This window comes from Gopherus evgoodei, chromosome 5 (assembly GCF_007399415.2).
Source record: "Gopherus evgoodei ecotype Sinaloan lineage chromosome 5, rGopEvg1_v1.p, whole genome shotgun sequence".
NCBI lineage: Eukaryota > Metazoa > Chordata > Testudines > Testudinidae > Gopherus > Gopherus evgoodei.
In genome coordinates this window covers 133,894,119-133,912,744 of record NC_044326.1, presented here as the reverse complement: position 1 = coordinate 133,912,744, position 18,626 = coordinate 133,894,119, and the positions used below count along the sequence as shown (strand labels likewise).

Here is an 18,626-nt window from a genome sequence, read left to right as displayed (position 1 = left end):
TGGAATCGGCTTCACCAGACAGCCGGAGGGGTGTTCACATTCAGTCCTCTCTTTGATAGCACTTCATCAGGGGGACTGGGACTTGGCTTGTCGTGGCTGGCTCACAAGTCAGCTAATGAGGTTACCCAGCCATCGGTTTCTGCAGCAAAAAGATTTTCAAGGCCCAGGGTGATTTTTGGCAGCAGTGGACAGTGACTCCCCATGTTCCAAGCCGAGCGTAACGCAGCACCCTTGCGAATGCTGCAGTTAACCTTGAGAAATTTGAAAATGCAGTGAAATCTGCCCAAGATAATGAGCCTTTACTAGCCAGTCTGTTCCCCAGAATAAACTGAGTACCCTGTTGTTGTAATAGGAGGTTGTCTCCGGTTGGTATCGATTCACATTAGTGCATGGGTGGTCTCCAGGCAGGTTTGCTCTCTCTCTGCCTGCTGTGAGTGATGCTGGCAGCAAGTGTTCTCAGTGTGGCTCTGCTTGGAGAGCCAAAGCCCAAGACCCTGCAGGAAAAATCAAACCACTCGTCTCTGATCACCGGCCCGGGTCCCTCACACTGAGGAGTTCCAGGGTCCAAGGGGCACCCTGTGCTCAGGGGTGGCGTATTAACACTTCGGGTAGTACCTGCCCCACCAAGTATGTATGAGCAAGCTTGAAGCTGAAAAAAAGGTTGTGCTTGGCTTTAACCCATCCCTGATCACAGCTGCAGCAGCCTGGTGGCAGGGTTCACCCAAAGGCTCCTTTGGGCCCCGGGTTTTGATACAGCGGATAGTAAGTGATACAATACCCCGATCCTGCAAAGCCTTACTCATATAGGGCTGGATTGTCACAGCCCTTTCTCAGTCTGTGGCTCCAGGTGTGTGGTCCCTGCTCCGCCTGATACCCCCAGCAGGTGGTGGAACCCTGGTTGCCATAGGAAAGGAAGTGAAGTAACATAGTGATTCCCCAGAGCAAGGGGGAGGGACGGCGTGGGAGCCACACTTCATGCTGTGCTCTGCTCCTGGGGCAGCATGACTATGGGCTGCCCCTTGCACAGGGCAGCCGGCGGAGTTACCATGCAGCCCTCGACGATTGTGTCCGTGTGCGCGTTTGAAGGACTGGCCTTTGATTCCCATTCCTGTGACCATTGGGTGTTCTCGTCGCAGTGTCAAGTCTTTGTTGTCCTGCTTTCCCTCCCTCTTGCAGCTGCGAGAAAGGCTACACTGGCGCAAGATGCGAGCGAGTGGACATATTCTACCTGAGAGGAGACCAAGGCCCCGTTGTAGTGATTTGCTTGATCGTTGCAATGGTGGTGCTGGTTGGCCTGATAATATGCATATGCATATGCAGTCAGTAAGTATGCCTGTGTATTTTACATCTCTTTGTTGTGAACACTAGCGAGGTCTGTCTAAAGAACTCCTCCATCGGTTCTGCAACAGAGGGCTTTGGCCTGGAAAGGAAACATCAGGGGTTCATAGATGCTAGGACTGGAAGGGACCTCGAGAGGTCATGGAGTCCAGTCCCCTGCCCTCGTGGCAGAACCAGTAGCCTTTTGAGGAATACATCAAGGGATGTGCTCATGATGGTTCTCATCGTGGCTTTGCAATACAATTGATTTCTCATTGCTCCTAATAACCCCAGGGTGCATCTACACAGCAATAAAAGACCTGCGGCACAGAGTCGCAGAGCCCAGGCCAGCTGGCCTGGCCTCCTGGGGCTTGGGCTGTGAGGCTAAAAATAGCAGTGTAGGTGCTCCTAGGCTCCGAAATCCAGTGAGCGGGGCAGATGTCAGAGTCCAGGCTCCAGCCCAAGTCTGAACATTTCACTGTTCTTTTTAGCCCCCACATCTCAAGCCCAAGCCAGCCGACACTGGCTCTGTCCCCTTTGAACACCCAATCCTACAGCACTGCAGTGGCTAGTAGCTTTGCCATTGATTTCAAGGGATGCAGACCCAACCTGACAGATTAAAACTATTGTTGGGTTCCTGCCAGCATTGGATTTTTCTGTAGGGTAGCCGTTGGTAGTGTCTAGGAGCCACAGTTGTGGTCCAGGACCTCATTCTGCTGGACGCTGTGCAGGCAAACAATAGGACCGTTCTTGCCCCAGAGATCTTACACGTTTATTTTTGAGGATGGTGGACTCCCTCTTACTCCACCAAGAACCTCCTGACTGATGACAAAAGGAGTAGCCCCTATACCGGGCCTGCTAATACCTGGAACAAGCACTGAACAGGACAGAAGTTATCCCTTGATTTGGTAAACAGGCAAGTGGCAATGAGAAATGGGGCCCACGAATGACCAATGAATTGAAGGTGGAGGCAGTGGGTCTGAGTACATGGGTTAGAACTCCAGTCTAGCTCTTCCCTGGACACTCTCTGTGGCTGTGGACAATTCACTTGACCACTGGAAGGCAACGTTCTTGTACCAATTTAATTATAGCCGTTTCTAGGAAGGTCTGAGGCTTCAGTGTTTTGCTGAATTGGAGCCCCAGGACCCTTTTCAACTGTCACTGAAGTCAATGGGAGTCTGCATTGATTTTTAATGGAGGTTGGAGGAGAGCCGACCTCAAGTTGGTTTATCTGTAAATTGTGGAGACTAGTTAATGATCTTTTGGGTGTGCTGGGAAGGTTGATCGTGTTTTATACAGGGCTCTGGGAAGTGCTCTATGGGTCTTAAAATATTATTTTAAAGGATTGGTGGGGGCAGGGGGAGTACGTCTGATTTGAAAGAGTGAATTTCTGCTACTAACCAAGCTAGCTTGGATTAATTGCTGACTTCCCTCTACAAGTCACTGTCGGAAGCGCCGCCGGAGGAGCAAGGAAGAAGAAATGGAAACGCTAGAGAAAGATTTGCCTACCAAACAGGAGGGTATCCTGGAGACGGACATCGCATGAAGGTGAGTTAGGCTGAGGGTTGCGGGGAATGCAGAAAATGAAGCCCTGTCAATGTCCAGTTTAAACTCCACATGCAGCAGCTGGGTTAGGGGTGACTCTGTTAAAAATGACCCTAGGAGTATCTCTCTGTTTGCCTCCCAGTGATTCCGTACCAGAGTTGCTCAGTTTAAAATTAAAAACTAGATCCTTTTTAAGAGCCAGCCCTGCCAACCTGAGCTGGGCTGTGAAAATCAAGCAGTGTTCTTTCCAGCTCCTGCCCTGTCCCACATGGGGCTTCTGCAGGCCAGAGTCATCCCTTGGGTTCCCCTCAGCAGCTCCATTTCAGGGGCTGGGGATGGACAGGAAGGAGGGAGGGCAGGGTTGAAACACAGTGAAAGGTCTGCAGAGGGGTGAGTAGGGCTGGATCCCCTGTACTCTCCTGCAGCTGTGCCAGGGCAGAGGGGAGTGAAAGGAGGGACGTGTGTTGTCAGTAGAGTGAGGAAATATGACTGAACAGAGACGCTTTCCCCCACGACCTGAAGAAGAACCATGGGTGCCAATGGTGCATCCTTGTTCATTAGAGCAGAGCCCCACTTCAAACACGCCTGTCGTTAGTGGGTTCCAGTATGGTGTCCCTGGCTGTGACTGACTGACACACACAGAGGAGTGTGGAAGCCCCCTGACATAGGGAACGAAAGGGAGCAATGGCCCAGGCTCTGTGGAGAGGCACTGCAGGCTTGGGAAGTGCCAGGGCTGGGGATCAGGAAGGTGTCCGCTGAAAATCCCTGTGGCAGTTAGTGCTGGCAGTGACTTGTGGGAAGTCCTTTGCTAGTGTAAGGCAGGCTGTGGGGGGGTTTCCCCTGGTTCCCAAGGTTCCCTGGCTTCATCAGTCTTGCCTCCTTCCCCTTCTGGGCAGGCCTGAACTCCTGTCACCAAGCACTCAGCGTTAGCCTAACCCCACTCCCATGGAAGCTTCATCGCCCACTCCAGTGGAAGCAGCATTAGGCCAGCACTGAGTGATCTGAAAAATCCTACACAAAAGACATCTCTTCCCCCTCCTTTAAAGCCTGAGTGCTCTTGCACCGAGTTCTGAGTGCATGTTTTACCTTCTTATGGGCTTCCCTGTGGCAGAGTCGCATTGCGATAGGGAGGTGGTTCTCCCAAAGTCTCTGCAGAATCCAGCAGCTAGTCGCACATTCCTCCCCCTCACAGCAGCTCATTTCACGTGTCATGTTTTGGCCCTACGCAGGTTGACCTCCCCCTGCCCACACAGAAACTTTTGGATGTTTTTTAACTCAGAAATAACACAATTCTAACAAGCCAAGTCTTCATGCTGCTGTTAATACATCTCTCTCTCTTTCTCTTTTTTTAAAAACCTCTACAGGTTACTGAAGGCACCTGCAGGCAGGTTCCAAACAGCACCATGTCTTGCTCCATTGGAGAGGGACACAGAAGGTCTATTGCCTGGATAATAAATGCAGATGAATGATAACAGGTGTTTTTACATTATTTGTAGCTATGTCTTGTGAAAACAGAGGCCACAAGTGCTATTGAAAGTCTTCTTCTAAATCTCTTGGCCTTAATACGTTTTGAGCAAGTGTAGCTAACGTTTATCAGGATAACCAATAGGTTTTTTGTAACAAATTAATGCGTTATGGTTCTGGCATATGGAATGAGTTTTGTGTCAGGGGTTCCCAATCCATGTTACTGTTTGATTACATGCTATTGCTCCACAGGACCCTGCCTCATTCAGTGCGCAGGATGGACGGTGCGCTAGGAGAGAAACACGGTTATGTAGTGAAGGAGGCTGTTGTCTGTCGGGCCCCTGCCTCACTTGTTGCAACTGAAAGGTGTGTAATGGATGAGGCAGGCCTTGCAGGGAGAGAGGGAATGGGCTCCTGGGTAAGACAGTTGGATGCTGCCCTGGAGAATTGGATTCTAGCCCTTCCTTTGCCACAGAGTTCCTATGTGATGCTGGGCAAGTCTCTTACACCAAAATGCTCAGTTGGCCATGAATTGTGTGCCTCATTTTCTGGGTGCCCTGTTTGAGATACCTGAGACCAGAGTTGCAGATGTGCTGAGCACTCGGATCTGCTGCTGGAGTTGTGCTTTCAACATCTCCAATGCTGTATAATGCTAGATTTTCTAGAAAATCAGGCGGTAGGCCTCTCAAACTGGGCATCCAAAATTAGTGGACACTTGATAATGACCTTCATCTCTCTGCTTCGGATCCCCAGCTGTAAAACTGTAGTCCCGTCCCTAAGCACGGAGGCACTGGAGCATGTCAATTTAACAGCTGTAAGAACTTATTTTTTTAACTTGGGCAAAACAAAATTTTTCCTAATCTTGTCATCAGAAACAGCTGAACCATTTTAGCTGAAACTTTCCAAAATAGAAACACCCATCATGGAAAGTCTCAGACCAAACAGTCTTACAAAGTTACAAGCAACTGAAAACAATCGCATAATGGAAAGTAGGAGGCACCCTTAACTATAGGTAGGTATGACAGTGTTAGACTTATGATTTTGACAGATAATAACTAAGTTTATTTTTAAGATATTTTTTTCCCTATTTTTATCTTTTTCAGTTGTGGGAAATTATGGGAGGGCCAGACAATAAATATTTAATCAGTAGACACTGAGATTTAAAAAGCTAGTTTTATAACCATTAAAACACATTGTCAACATCACATACCAAAATATACAAAGTAAATATCCTAACATTAAACTCTTAAGTTCTCAAGCAGTGTTTTTCTTTCTTGCCTATCTGTAAATGTAGATGATCATCAGTGGATATATATATATATATATTTTCAACCATTAGAGTGTGTACAAGCATGGGCGGCAGGTATTGTAGGCAGGGGGAGGCTGTGCCTCCCCAGATAGCCTGGCATGGCCCCACCCACACTCCACCAGGCTCCCTTCTGCCTGCTGTTCTTTTCTGTGGCCGACTGGGGGTCGTGGTGCACAAGGCCATGACAAGCTGCAAAACTTGTCCTCCCGGCGCTGGGACTAGGCTGGAGCCAGAGGTACTCCTGCAGTGCAGCCTGCCTGCCTGCCCAGTACTGCAACCACGCTGGGGCCGGGCCAGGGACGTGGTGTGATGTGCTCCGGTGGCGGAGCAGAAGGGATGGGGCAGAAGGGGAGGGGCCGGTGGCTAGCCTTCCCCAAGGACGCATTCACCCGCTGCTCAAATGGACAAGGTAATCCATATTTACCCGCAGTTACCGGCAAAAAATCTCATCCTTCCAAGCTTGACTATAGGTGGCCAGGATCCAAGTCTACCTGTAATTTATTTTAACTTTTGACACATCAGTGGTTGTCTGCATATTGAGTAACACATGGGAATACTGGCTGGATAACCATACTCAGAGAGTAGTTCCCAATCCTGCTGGAAAGGTATAACAAGTGGGGTTCTGCAGGGTTATGTTTTGGGATAGGCTCTGTTCAATATCTTCATCATCAACTTAGATATTGGCATAGAATGTACACTTATTAAGTTTGCAGATGATACCAAACTGGGAGGGATTGCGACTGCTTTGGAGGACAGGGTCATAATTCAAAATGGTCTGGACAAATTGGAGAAATGGTCTGAGGTAAACAGGATGACATTTAATAAAGACAAATGCAAAGTGTTCCACTTAAGAAGGAATGATCAGTTTCACACATACAGAATGGGAAGAGACTGTCTAGGAAGGAGTATGGCAGAAAGGGATCTAGGTAATAGTGGACCACAAACTAAATATGAGTCAACTGTGAGATGCTGTTGCAAAAAAAAGCAAACATGATTTTGGGATGCATTAACAGGTGTGTTGTGAGCAAGGCACGAGAAGTTATTCTTCCGCTCTACTCTGCACTGGTTAGGCCTCAACTGGAGTGTTGTGTCCAGTTCTGGGCACTGCATTTCAAGAAAGATGTGGAGAAATTGGAGAGCGTCCGGAGAAGAGCAACACAAATGATTAAAGGTCTTGAGAGCATGACCTATGAAGGAAGGCTGAAAGAATTGGGTTTGTTTAATCTGAAAAAGAGAAGACGGGGGGGTGGGGTGGCGCATGGTAGCAGTTTTCAGATATCTAAAAGGGTGTCATGAGCAGGAGGGAGAAAACTTGTTCATCTTCCCATCTAAGGCTAGAACAAGAAGCAATGGGCTTAAACTGCGGCTTAGGTTGGACATTAGGAAAAAGTTCTTAACTGTCAGAGTGGTTAAACACTGGAATAAATTGCCTAGGGGGGTTGTGGAATCTCCCGAGATATTTAAGAGTAGGTTAGATAAATGTCTATCAGGGATAGTCTAGACAGTATTTGGTCCTGCCATGAGGGCAGGGGACTGGACTCGATGACCTCTCGAGGTCCCTTCTAGTCCTAGAATCTATGAATATTGCCTAGAAAATATCCAAAATAATGCCGTTGATTGGTGCACCTGAAAGTCGCTCATCAATGGAAGAGAATTCTGCTACTGGATAGTGGTCCGTTGCAGCACTGTAAACTCTCAGCATAGAAAATGTGTTCGAAGCATGGGTGAGTTGATGCAGTTGTAGAGCTGTAGCTACGTTCACGCTGGCTTAGAGAAGGGCCTACTGTGCAGCACATTGGAGACCAGCCTCTCTGTAAACACATAGGGCTGCTGCTCCCTGGCACCATCCCAGTGAAGCGAGTTACCCTGGGGATGAATTGGTGCCATTGCTTTTAAAAGGCGTTCTGTGGAGACGCTCTCACCGCGTGGTGCTCTCGCAGGTCGGACGGCGCTCATTGGGCTCATGTCCGTTGTGTGGTGACTCATCTTCCGGAGGGGGATTTCCCTGCTGTCACTCGAGAGTACGTTCGCACTGAAAGCAGAGTCTGTTAGGGAATGGTGTGATTAACCTACATCAAGACGCCCTCACCAGGGCAGAGTGCCATACGGGATGGCTTCTGTCTCACAGAGAGGTTTTGGTTTCAAAATGCTTAAAAAATAGGTGCCCTAAAGAACCCTGCGGTGAACATATCCAGAGCAACTGTGGGGACCCTCTCCTCTGAGGGGAACAAGTTGGTGGCTGCGGTGTGGGTGCTGCTGCCACGTTTAAAGCTTCCAGTGCTGCTTTGAGAGTTCGCTAGTCACCAGTGAGGATCATCGCGCGCACGCACAGGAGCTACAGTACATAGTAGGGCAAAGCTCTCAAGGACACCAGGTACCGGTCCATGAAAACAGGAGCTGCCTTTTGAATGCAGTAGGCAACAGACTAGTAAAACAGGCTCTTTTTTTTCATAAAGGGAGGCAGCATGTCTGAGTGGCTAGAACCCTGGCCTGGGACTCCAGAGACAAGGGTTCTGTTCCCAGATCTGCCACTGGCCTGCTGAGTGACCTCCAACAAATCCCTTTCCTACACCTCAGTTTCCCCATTAGTAAAATGGGAATAACAATGCTTAATTCCCTTGAAAAGCACTTCAAGATCTATGGATGAAAAATGCTGTATAAGAGGTATTATTAAAGCCAAGGGAAAACTGTACATCGTCTAAAGTAACTTTTTATTTCTGGAGTAACTGTGTATCTTTTAATACAGCTTTAAACACAGGCGTAAGTCCTTTGCTGAACAGGAGCTTTGCATCTTGGTCCTTTGATCCATGTTCAGTAGATGACGTCTGCGCTGTTGGACTTGGGAGCATGAGGAATATCCCAAAGCATAGATGGGCTTTAACTTTCAGCAGCCATGCCTAGGAGGTAGTGATGCTAGTGCAACATGTGTTTTCAAGTTTGCCTTTATTTTCATTATCTTGTGAGCCACTGAGACCTGTGCAGACAGAGAGTGTCTTGATAGATCTGCCCTGGAGGGTAATGGAAATAGAATGGGAAGCAATAGCATTTAATAGAGCTCTGTGATCCCCACTCCGAGAAGAATAGAAGTCTTTACTGACTAAACTCTGTAGGATCACAGGCAATACCCTTCTCTTGTTAGTATTTTGCTGCCTGATGGATTTTAACTAGCATTTTGTGAAGTGTTCTGCGTGACACTTGTGGCTGAGTTTTAGAATTCTCCCAAGGCATCGCTTCTAGTTGGGAATCTCTCCTTCACTTTGTCAAGCGTCCACTGCGCAATTGCACCGAATCCTGTTTTCAAAGGAAAACGCTGCCATTGCTGCAGCGACACCTTTCCTGGCGCTAGCACTGAAAGCGTTACCAGCTGTTAACATGCTGGTTGGACGTACTGTTAGGCAAAAATAGTGTGTTATAACTTACCCCAAAGCGGTACAGACTTTATTCAGTGCATTCTTGCCTTGAAGGGTAGAACTGTGGAAACTGAACAACTTCTTCTGTGTGCGATGGCTTCTTCAAATCTCTATATTAGGAAAGTGAAGCTGCAAGTGCTGCATTACAGTTTATCTTAACAGGTAGATTATACTGGAGTCCATCAGCGATTGGGCAGTTGAGATTGTTTATCTCTATGTGCAGTCTGCTTTAAATGTCAGTGTCATGTAGTCACTGTAGAAGACCAAAGATGTACGTAATAGTGTATGCTAATTTAAATAGCATTTTGGTATCCTGTTCTTACGCAAGATTTGTATTAAAGTGTGTGGGGGGCGGGGAATGAACCTGCATTCCTCTCCCCAATTCTTTAAACATTCAGTTTTTTTGTTCAATACCTTCTGTAAAAGCTTGAGCTATGTGATTCGTGCTTGTAGCGGACAAGCAGGGCCCTTACAGGCAGTTCCCTGTAAATGAACTGAGTGTGCCTGTTAGTGAAGGGGCTTTGAAGAGTGACTGACTGTATGCTCGTTTTTAAACTTTTCTGCCTTTCGTGTTTTCCTAAGACAGGAATCTCCTCATGTTTAAAATACTTTCTAAATGTATGTCCTGCTGTGGAACTGTTTGAATCCACTTGTCTGTAGCACAATCGCATAAGGCCTAAATGAGTGTTATTGGCATATGGATCCAGGAACCCCTCCTGCTCAATCTAGGGTCTGAAATCAGTTTGACAGCCTCATCTGGTGAGCGGCAATCAGCTTTATGGAAGGAGCTGGCCCCTACTTGGAAGATTCCGGAAAGCAGACGGGGTTAATCTCAACTAGATGCATGTAAGGCATCCGTCCTGAACACCCACTTCTAAAGCAGACTTTGGCTTTCTGTTCAATAGCCACATCTAACGGGGCCATTTTTGCGGAAAGGGCGATGTATGCAAGCAGCTGCCTCGTTATAAACCCGAGTTGGTTTTTAAAGGTACTCCTGTGCCTGTCAGGTAAAGCTATTTTTCTTCTGTCCCGGATTTCACGCCCCCCCTGCCTCCCCCCCCCCAAGTTTGTTTGGCAGTGGAAGAGGTGTCACCACAATACTGTCTTCATATCGGCGCTGGCAAGTTCAAAGCATGCACACAATGCAATCAGTGCTAAATGCAGATGTGTGTACCATCTTCCATATGCTCTGAGGTAGATTGCTTAAATAAAAGCTTTATTGAATTGAACTTAGCAGGAGGGGATTCAGCCAGTCCTGGCGGTTTAACTGATTCATTGCTGCAAAATATGCCTGAAACGCACTGAATGGCCTACTGATCACATTCCATTTCAGAGTAGCAATACAGGACTATGCATAGGTCGGCATCCGACGGTGCATGGTTAGGACAAAGAGGAACTCAAGCAAAGATCTGTTTAAGCAGGTGTCTCTTATTAAAGTAGGGAGATGGGACAGTTCTCTGCAAGGCAGAGTTAATGTGCTACTCCCACAGCTGTTCCAGTTATTAATTGCAGTAGGCAATGCAGGTGACTGAATTGGTGCTGCACATCGCTTGGCTTATCTCCACTTGCAGCTGGAGCATGGTTCACTAACCATTGCTGACCTGGTATATACAGGTAGGGGTTTTGTATTGGTGCGATCAAGGCCCAAATTTGGAGGACCTAAGAAGAAGAAACCGCCAAGTCTTGCACCATTTGTGCTATTCATTTGAGGGAAATCTTCCATTGTTTTTCCATCACTGGCAATAGCAGTGATGGATATGGAGTACTTGTGGCACCTTGGAGACTAACAAATTTATTTGAGGATAAGCTTTCGTGGGCTACAGCCCACTTCATCGGATGCATAGAATGAAACATATAGTAAGAAGATATATCTGCATAGAGAGAACATGAAAAAGTGGAAGTAGCCATACCAACTCTGAGGCTAATTAATTAGGATGGTGAGTTTATCCCTATTGCTGAGGATAGCTGCATCTTAATCTGGTTTATTGTGCAAAGTACTTTCATAGAAATGTGTGGCATTCCTGATCTATCGAGCACAGAAGTACAAAATGCTGCACTTAAGGTAAGGTTATGGGGAAAACTGTTGTGCTGTGAGAGATACTTTGTGGTACTCCATACATGCACAGGGCAGGCAACATGACATTTGCCATTTCCTGATTCTCTGGAGTGCTTCTCTATGTAACCTTTAGTAGTTTGTTTGTTTTCCCCTGTGGGATATTTAAAAATAGTCATTTTTGTCATGTTTCACACTGCAACAAATGATTCTGTTATGCAGCCTGTTCCAGCACAGAGAGATTCTATCTGAGCAGACTCCATGTAATACAAGCCTGGGTGTGGTTTTTTTTCTCCATGCATTTAAAAAAATCTGCAGGAAGGAGCTGTTGAGTTTGTGCTGCTAGAGTTTCCCATGCTTAAATTGTGTGTATATGTTCTGAGGTAAGCAGTTCCAGGCTGCTTAAAAGAACTTACTTTGGGCCCTATGCTGAATCCATTCTCCTGAGTGGTTTGCAATAAACAGTGTCTCATTTCTTCAGACAGAAGAATGTTTGCTGTAATGCCTCTTACTTCCCTTAGTGTTTCCTTTGCTTCAAACACCCTCAATCTCTTTTCTAACAGCCGTAGAAACTTCCTGTAAATTCAGGGTTTGGTGGAAAGCCTGACAAGTGAGGACCATATCGTGTCACTCCAGTGATGACGACTTGTCTGTGGGCTTGATATCCAAATGTTGGAGCCTCTCCCAGTTTTGGGGCTGGATTCTGAACCACCACTGCTGACTTTAGCTCTGCCTTTGCAGTGGCGGACTGAGAGAACTGCTGTGTGCTAACTCTTAGGAAAACCTTGTTTTGCCCTGATTGGGAATGGTGATGCTCTCTCACGAATTCAAAGCAGGTCTGCAGCCCTTGCTCGGACCAGTTTTCTAGGTTGCCTTCAGGTAATGTAGGCCTTTTAGTTCTGTCTCCTTAGCCTCTTCCCACAGCCCTTCGTAGTAGTGTGGTGCCAGAGAACAATTTCTTTTAGCCTGTGACTTCTTTCAGAGTCTTAACATCCTCCCTCAGGACTGGACGCTGTTACTTTAGCAACTTTGCAAATGGGCCATTTTCATTACCAAACAGTTCTTTTCCTCCCTTGCTGGTAATAGCTCACCTTAACTGATCACTCTCCTTATAGTGTGTATGGTAACACTCATTGTTTCACGTTCTCTCTTTTCCACTACATGCATCCAATGAAGTGAGCTGTAGCCCATGAAAGCTTATGCTCAAATAAATTGGTTAGTTTCTAAGGTGCCACAAGTACTCCTCTTCTTGTTACTTCAGTGTTATTGACTACTTACCTTACTTCTCCCGTGGGCCCACTGCTTTAAATGAGGCTACCTAGAGTAACATGATACCGAAAAATAAGAGAGACTTTAATCTAGCCCTGCACGCAGGAGCCTTTGTAACCAGCACCTCAGGTATCAGTTGGGCAAATCTCAGGTCCAAGACCTGTAGTTCTAGAGAACTTGATGCATCGTCCATAATCTAAGTGTCTAATCTCTAGCACCAGGCTGTCACGAAGTTGTAATTACAAGTTATGGCTGAGTGATGCATAGAATAAAAAAGAATGTTGCTTCTCGTTCTTTACCTGGGGCATGTTAATTGCACTTGGTTAACGGAGCAAGAATGGAAAATAAGAATGGTAGTATCCATCTGTGTCTTACCAAAGGAAAATGCAGCCAGGATTATGCCAGTTGGCAAGACTAATGAGTGAGGCTGCTGCAGAGGCTTCTCACTAAGTCAGGAGTGAGTGTGGCAAATGTACCATCTGAAAAACGCCTGGATGTGATATTGCCGTGATAGGTCACCTTTAGCCCCTGGCTCCAGCTTGCCACTGTGAATAGTTTAGTAATATTGACATTGGGGTGCTACTGTAAGGAAAACCTTTTCCTCCGGATTCTCACGAAGTGGGGAGCTCTTGCTCTTTCATTTCAGTAGTTCTTCACCCCATTAATGCTGTAAGGGCTAAATCCTAAAGCAAGATCTGACTCTAGAATGTGGATTTATATTTCTGTATGTGGCCTGGGGAGGTGCCCCAAACCTAGCACTTGACCCACAGCACTGAAAAGGTTGGACCACCCTGAATGGGCATCGATTGCTGCAGGTTGTTAGATGTGAATAAATTGCTTGTAACCACCTGAACACCAATCACTGATTATAACCTATAATGGACACTGTTCATGCCTGTAACATGCTGATAAAATTTGCTAACCCTTTATATTAAGATTCTGCTTCTATATGGTTCACGGAGTGTAATTCGTGATTCATTATAATAAGGTATGAAGGAAAAACAGTAGGTTTAAGATGCTGGCCCCAGGGCTTTATTTGCTTTAAATAATATTTAGAACACAGTGTCTGGTTAGAGGGCCGGTCAGCAGTTTGGACTAAAAGTGGCTTGTAATGTTCCCAATAACCAAAGGGTCCCTTCAAATGATCAGTCTCATTTTAGGAAGGCTGTTCTTCCAAATTACTGGCTTAAGTTTGCAAGAGAGAAGGGCTTTGGGAGCCCACCTTGAAACTGTCAGAAGATGATGAGCACTCGCCCTCTGAAAGTCATCCCACTGCCAAGTGCAGGGAATTTGGCATGCTTTGAGGCACTAGCTACCCTTATGCATCAGGCTGCTGCAGCTGCCAAAAGGGCAGTAGAGCTGGGCCATGGGCTTCCCTTTAAAAGAGAATCGCAAACACCCAAGTTTCTTCTTAGAGCAGGATGTTAGAGTGGCCACCTAGTGGCCAGATTAGCACCTCACACTGTGCACTAATTCTGTAGCAAGATGTCCTGCAGCAGGAGTAAGGATGGCAGAATCTAGCCTAAGGGCCAGTAATAAAACCTATTTTTCAAATATTTTCTATTGTGCCTCTTTGAAAAAATGAGACTCAAATGCTTGATTCCAGTTTCATTATTCAGTGGTCGCTGTCTAAATCACTAACAGTGTTTCTACAACACTTCTGCAAGTCTCGGATTGCTGTGTCTGATCATATGGCATGAATCAACCTCATTATTTGACCCTACCTTCAATGAGTTTTTGTAGCCACCTGGAGTTCTGATAGGGAGTCATGTCCTCCTGAAATGCCATCTAGTGGTTCATTCGTAATAAGACGCTGGTTTAATACTTTGGGTGGAAGAAGGCCTCAATCCAGCCTATTAGGCCTAAATAAAGACTGGAAGCGGATGGGTCACTGCAGCAAGTAATTTTCCCTCTGCTGATACTCACTCCTTCTTATCAACTGTTGGAAATGGCTGAGGTCCACCTTGATTGCATTGCCCTTGTTAGCACTACAAAAGTAATTTTCCCCCTCTTGATATTCACTCCTTCTTGTCGACTGTTGAGAATAGGCCTTGTTAGCACTGATCCCCACTTGGTAAGGCAAGTCCCATCTTTTCATGTGGGGTGTGTGTATATATATACACTGCTTACTGTATTTTTCACTCTATGCATCTGATGAAGTGGGTTATATCCCACGAAAGTTTATGCCCCAATAAATTTGTTCGTCTCTAAGGTGCCACAAGGACTCCTCATAGATTTTTGCTAATCCAGCAAATGTTGACCTTCTTGAAAATGAGTGGTCTTGCTGCCTGCAATAGAGTTCTCAGACTTTGCAGCAGAGGGCCTACCACTGTTCACGCTAGCACTTAAGATTTCACCAAGCAGCCCCTTACGGGTAGCTTAGATTGGCAGCCAGCATTTTAACCTGTGTTGTCCGAGCGTGCTCAGCGCAGATGGGGATAGCAGTGGTCTAAACACCAGGAACGGCTTCCATGAGCACTCCCACTCATGCTACACATAAGTGGGAAACTGTCAAGAAAGCAAAAGTGTCGACAAGGCCTAAACACGGATTTTTTTGAGTGCATTCCCTGAGCATTCACTCTCGTTGAGACGCACGGTAAAGAAGTTTCAGAGTAGCAGCCCTGTTAGTCTGTGTCTGCAAAAAGAACAGGAATACTTGTGGCACCTTAGAGACTAACAAATTTATTTGAGCATACAGAAGTGTAATCAGTCCAGTAACTGCAGATTCTACAGTATCATATTCTCTAGTTCTATGTATTTTTGCTTTTCATACTAAGCTCGGAGTATGTTGTGCGTGTGTATAGCTCACAGGCTGTGAAGGGCCACGTAGAACTATGGTTTAGTAGAAGTATAATATATGGACCACATAATATTGCAGAAATGAAAAACTAGCCTGGAGCTAGACCTGACTCTCTCCTACTACGTAGTTCAGACAATAACCAAATGTTGAGGGTACTTTTATAAAACATTTCCTGGGGTGGGGTGGGGTGGGGGTGGAGGAATGCTGGATCCTGTTTCTTAAATGAAATGGACTAATGCCTTTCAGGCTGAGGTTGATAGTGAAGTGGAGGGAGGTTGAAAATATCATTGTGGTGCTTGGCTTTGGCTCTTAAAATTCTTAGTTGATGGAAGTGGGGACAGCATCAGGCTATTACTATTTCTAAATGCAGCTTGTGATTCACCATAAATTATAAGAGGCTCTGGAATGATCAGGCTTCATTGCTGGGTGGGCGATATGCCACCTCCTGCAATGGAAAGTCCAACAGGTTCCTGGTACGGCTGCTGGGAATGGCAGATTAACATACTAAGATGTTATTACAAATGTCCCCTATTAGTATCATAGTAGCACCTGAAGACCCCAACTGAGATTAAAGTGCAAGGTGCTGTACAGACTCACAGTAAGAGAGTGTCCCTCTCCCCAAAAGGTCAGGCTAAGGAAGCCAGTTCATGGAATTATTGGCAGCTTTGGCTCAGAGCCCTAATTCCAGCAACCTGCTCCCAGCACAGTGGCCTGACGCCGGCTCCCACCAGCCAGCTTACTCCTTGTGGGGTGACACCAGCAGCCCTTCCAGTCCCAAGTCTCCCCAGAACTTCCTCCTCTGCAGTGGTCAGGCCCTCGCTGGGCTCTCGCCTCTAGGGTGACAGAACACACACGCCAACCTCGCTGAAGACCCACCCCTCAGTTTCATATGCTGCACTGAGGTGGGTTGGTAATAAAACAAGACCAAGTTTACGCTCAGGACCAGACGTTGAAGTGATCACCAGTAAGTGACAGAGAGAGGAAAAGCTACAAACCAAACACTTCTAGTGACTAAAATGTAATTCTAACGAGTTACAACCTTTGTCTCCATGTTTCCTTACTTACATTGAGTTCTCAGCATCCGCTGTCCTCCAGACCAGAGGACTCAACGACCCTAGGCTCGAAGGGTGCTGTACCCTCTTTGTCCCCTCATTGACAGAGCCCCAAATGGCTTTTTGCTTGTCTTTATATGCCCCAAAATTCATTGGCTCTCTCTCCAAGAGGCAGGATGACTTCTTGCTGTTCTTCCCTTCCTGGTGATGTTCCATCCCCCTGCTGATCATTCTGTATATAGGGTTTCCATTTTGATGATTCCATAGTGCTTAATTTACATTGAAGACAGGTAGCTAGCTACCTTCCCTCCTGTCTGGGAGAAAACCTGTTTCTCCTTTTGTTTGGGCACGGACCTCAAAGCCTTAATATCAGTGAGCACCCATAATTCCTCACTTAGTGTTTAATATGCACATTTCACAATGATACTGATCACCAGAGTGGCACCAGCTTTCTTAAGCGACGTTACACAATACATGTTTATAGTACAGTAGTAGTATATACAATCAGTTGATTCTCTTAGAATTTTTTGCTTATGTCAAAGTAGTGGATAATGGAGAACCAGATGCCGTAATTAATGAGGATTTCCAAAGGGTCTCTGCCTGAGTCCCTTAAAAAAAGGCTACTGGAAAAAAACCTAAAGCTATGTCTTCACTGGCAAAAATATAGGTTTCTGCCATGGGATCACTAACTCTCTAGTGCTGATGTTGCCAAGCTGCCTTGTGGCAAAAACGACACATGCTGTGTCCCCATTTAGGATTTTACAATGAGATAACCTTGTGCTATTTCTGTCACCATTCCCCAACACCTTTTGAGTTAGTGAAGACCAAGCCTAAATAGTCATAGTGTGCGAGGCCAAAATATTGTCCTGGATCAGAAACTAGCTTTTCTGCTTCAACCAATCAATAAAGGGTCAATTTGTATCTTAGCCCAAGTTCAAGTGTGGTTGCCATGAGGGTCTATGCTAGGACTCCGTTTTGTTTTAATATATTTAATGATTTGGAAGTGGGGGTGATGGTTGCAGTGGTGAAATATGCAGGTCATGAACCTAACTAATTGTGTTGAGACCTAGTTAGACTCAGCAATTTCAGAGTGACCTAACCAAAGTAGTGAATGCAAAGTAATGCACGTTGGAGGAAATTGTGAGCTGCTCCTACACCAGGCTAGATTCTGAGTTAACTGTAGCCACCTGAGATTGGGGACAGCTCCACCAATACCTTTCCTCAATGCGCAGCATCAGTCCAAAAACAAACAAACAAATTATTGAATGTATATGGGATGGGATAAAGAGAACAGAAATTATACAAATGAATAGCCTGCCTTCATTTGAAAAACAGGTAACTCAAATGGAATATAGTAACAGGTACTGCTTTTAAGGTCAGAAGAGGAAGCTTTGGAGGCCAGTTATCCTATTCCAAGTGTCCTGGGAAAACACGTGAAGGCTGGAAAAATAATTGAAACTGTTTGGAAGAGAGGAAGAGGGTCCTGGGGAATGGTTAGTCCCAGATCCTCAAAGACATATAGGCTCCTAACTTTGATTTCAATGGGAGTTAAGCACCTAAATACCATCTGAGGCTCTGGACCTTTCTGTTCGAGCAACCATTGTTCCTCTAAATGCCTGGGACTGTGTAGAGTAGGTGGGGCAAGGCTCCCCTCTCTCCCAGCCAGCACAGACAGGTGTTTGAGGTTATTAGACTCGGGGTGTATCAAGAGGTTGGTTGTGTGGTTGGCTGGGAAGCTGATTCAAAAGGAGGTTCTGAGCCCAAGCCGTGGGGAATGCCGTGGAAGGAGTGGGCTGATAGGAAGATGCTGCCAGGATACAGTCCTCAGCAGGCAGGTTGTGGAAACCCTCATCTAAAGGGGTGAGTTTCCAGGCCGGAGAGGCCATACTTAAAAGACACAGTCCCAGCAGGAGGGCTGTGGAAAGCCTGAACTTAGGGGAGGGTTTGCAGGTGGGGGAGGACAGGATTTGAACCACACAGTCCTAGGAAGGAGGGCTGTGGAAAGCCTGAACCTGAGGGGGATGAAAGGGAGCTCACTTCGAGACCTAGCCTATGCTGAATAAATTATGCCCAAGAGCGGGAGAATATTATTGTCAAGACTCTGAGTGGGTCATTTCCAGAAACCTGTCTGGGAAATTGAGGCAGGGTGTCTGCAGGACCATCCCAGGCCATGATGGGGCACTCAGGAGTATCACTCATCTTCAGCACCCATCGCAAAACCATGCAGAAACAGAGTGTTCAGGGCTTCTGGGCGGCACTGTGGTAAATGTAAATATGGGTAATGAGTGATTAGAGGAATGGAAGCACACTTGTGAAAAGACAGGGCTCACTTTAGAGGTGAGGGGACGTGTTAGAGAGGTATGCAGAATAATGACGGGTGGGGAGAAGGTAGATGAGGGACTCTTAG

At 46.3% G+C, this 18,626-nt stretch overlaps 1 protein-coding gene across 4 annotated transcripts in view; it reads left to right on the top strand.

Moving 5' to 3' along the window:
- Positions 1-5,439, top strand: part of BTC (betacellulin) — a 31,523-nt gene extending 26,084 nt beyond the window's left edge. For all 4 annotated transcript variants that reach the window (XM_030565239.1, XM_030565238.1, XM_030565240.1 and 1 more), the window contains 3 exons: positions 1,177-1,323; positions 2,758-2,865; positions 4,227-5,439. In XM_030565239.1, the coding sequence (XP_030421099.1) occupies positions 1,177-1,323; positions 2,758-2,863 (253 nt within the window). In that variant the 3' untranslated portion in view covers positions 2,864-2,865; positions 4,227-5,439. The remainder of the gene's footprint in view (positions 1-1,176; positions 1,324-2,757; positions 2,866-4,226) is intronic.
- The last annotated feature ends 13,187 nt before the right edge of the window (positions 5,440-18,626 follow it).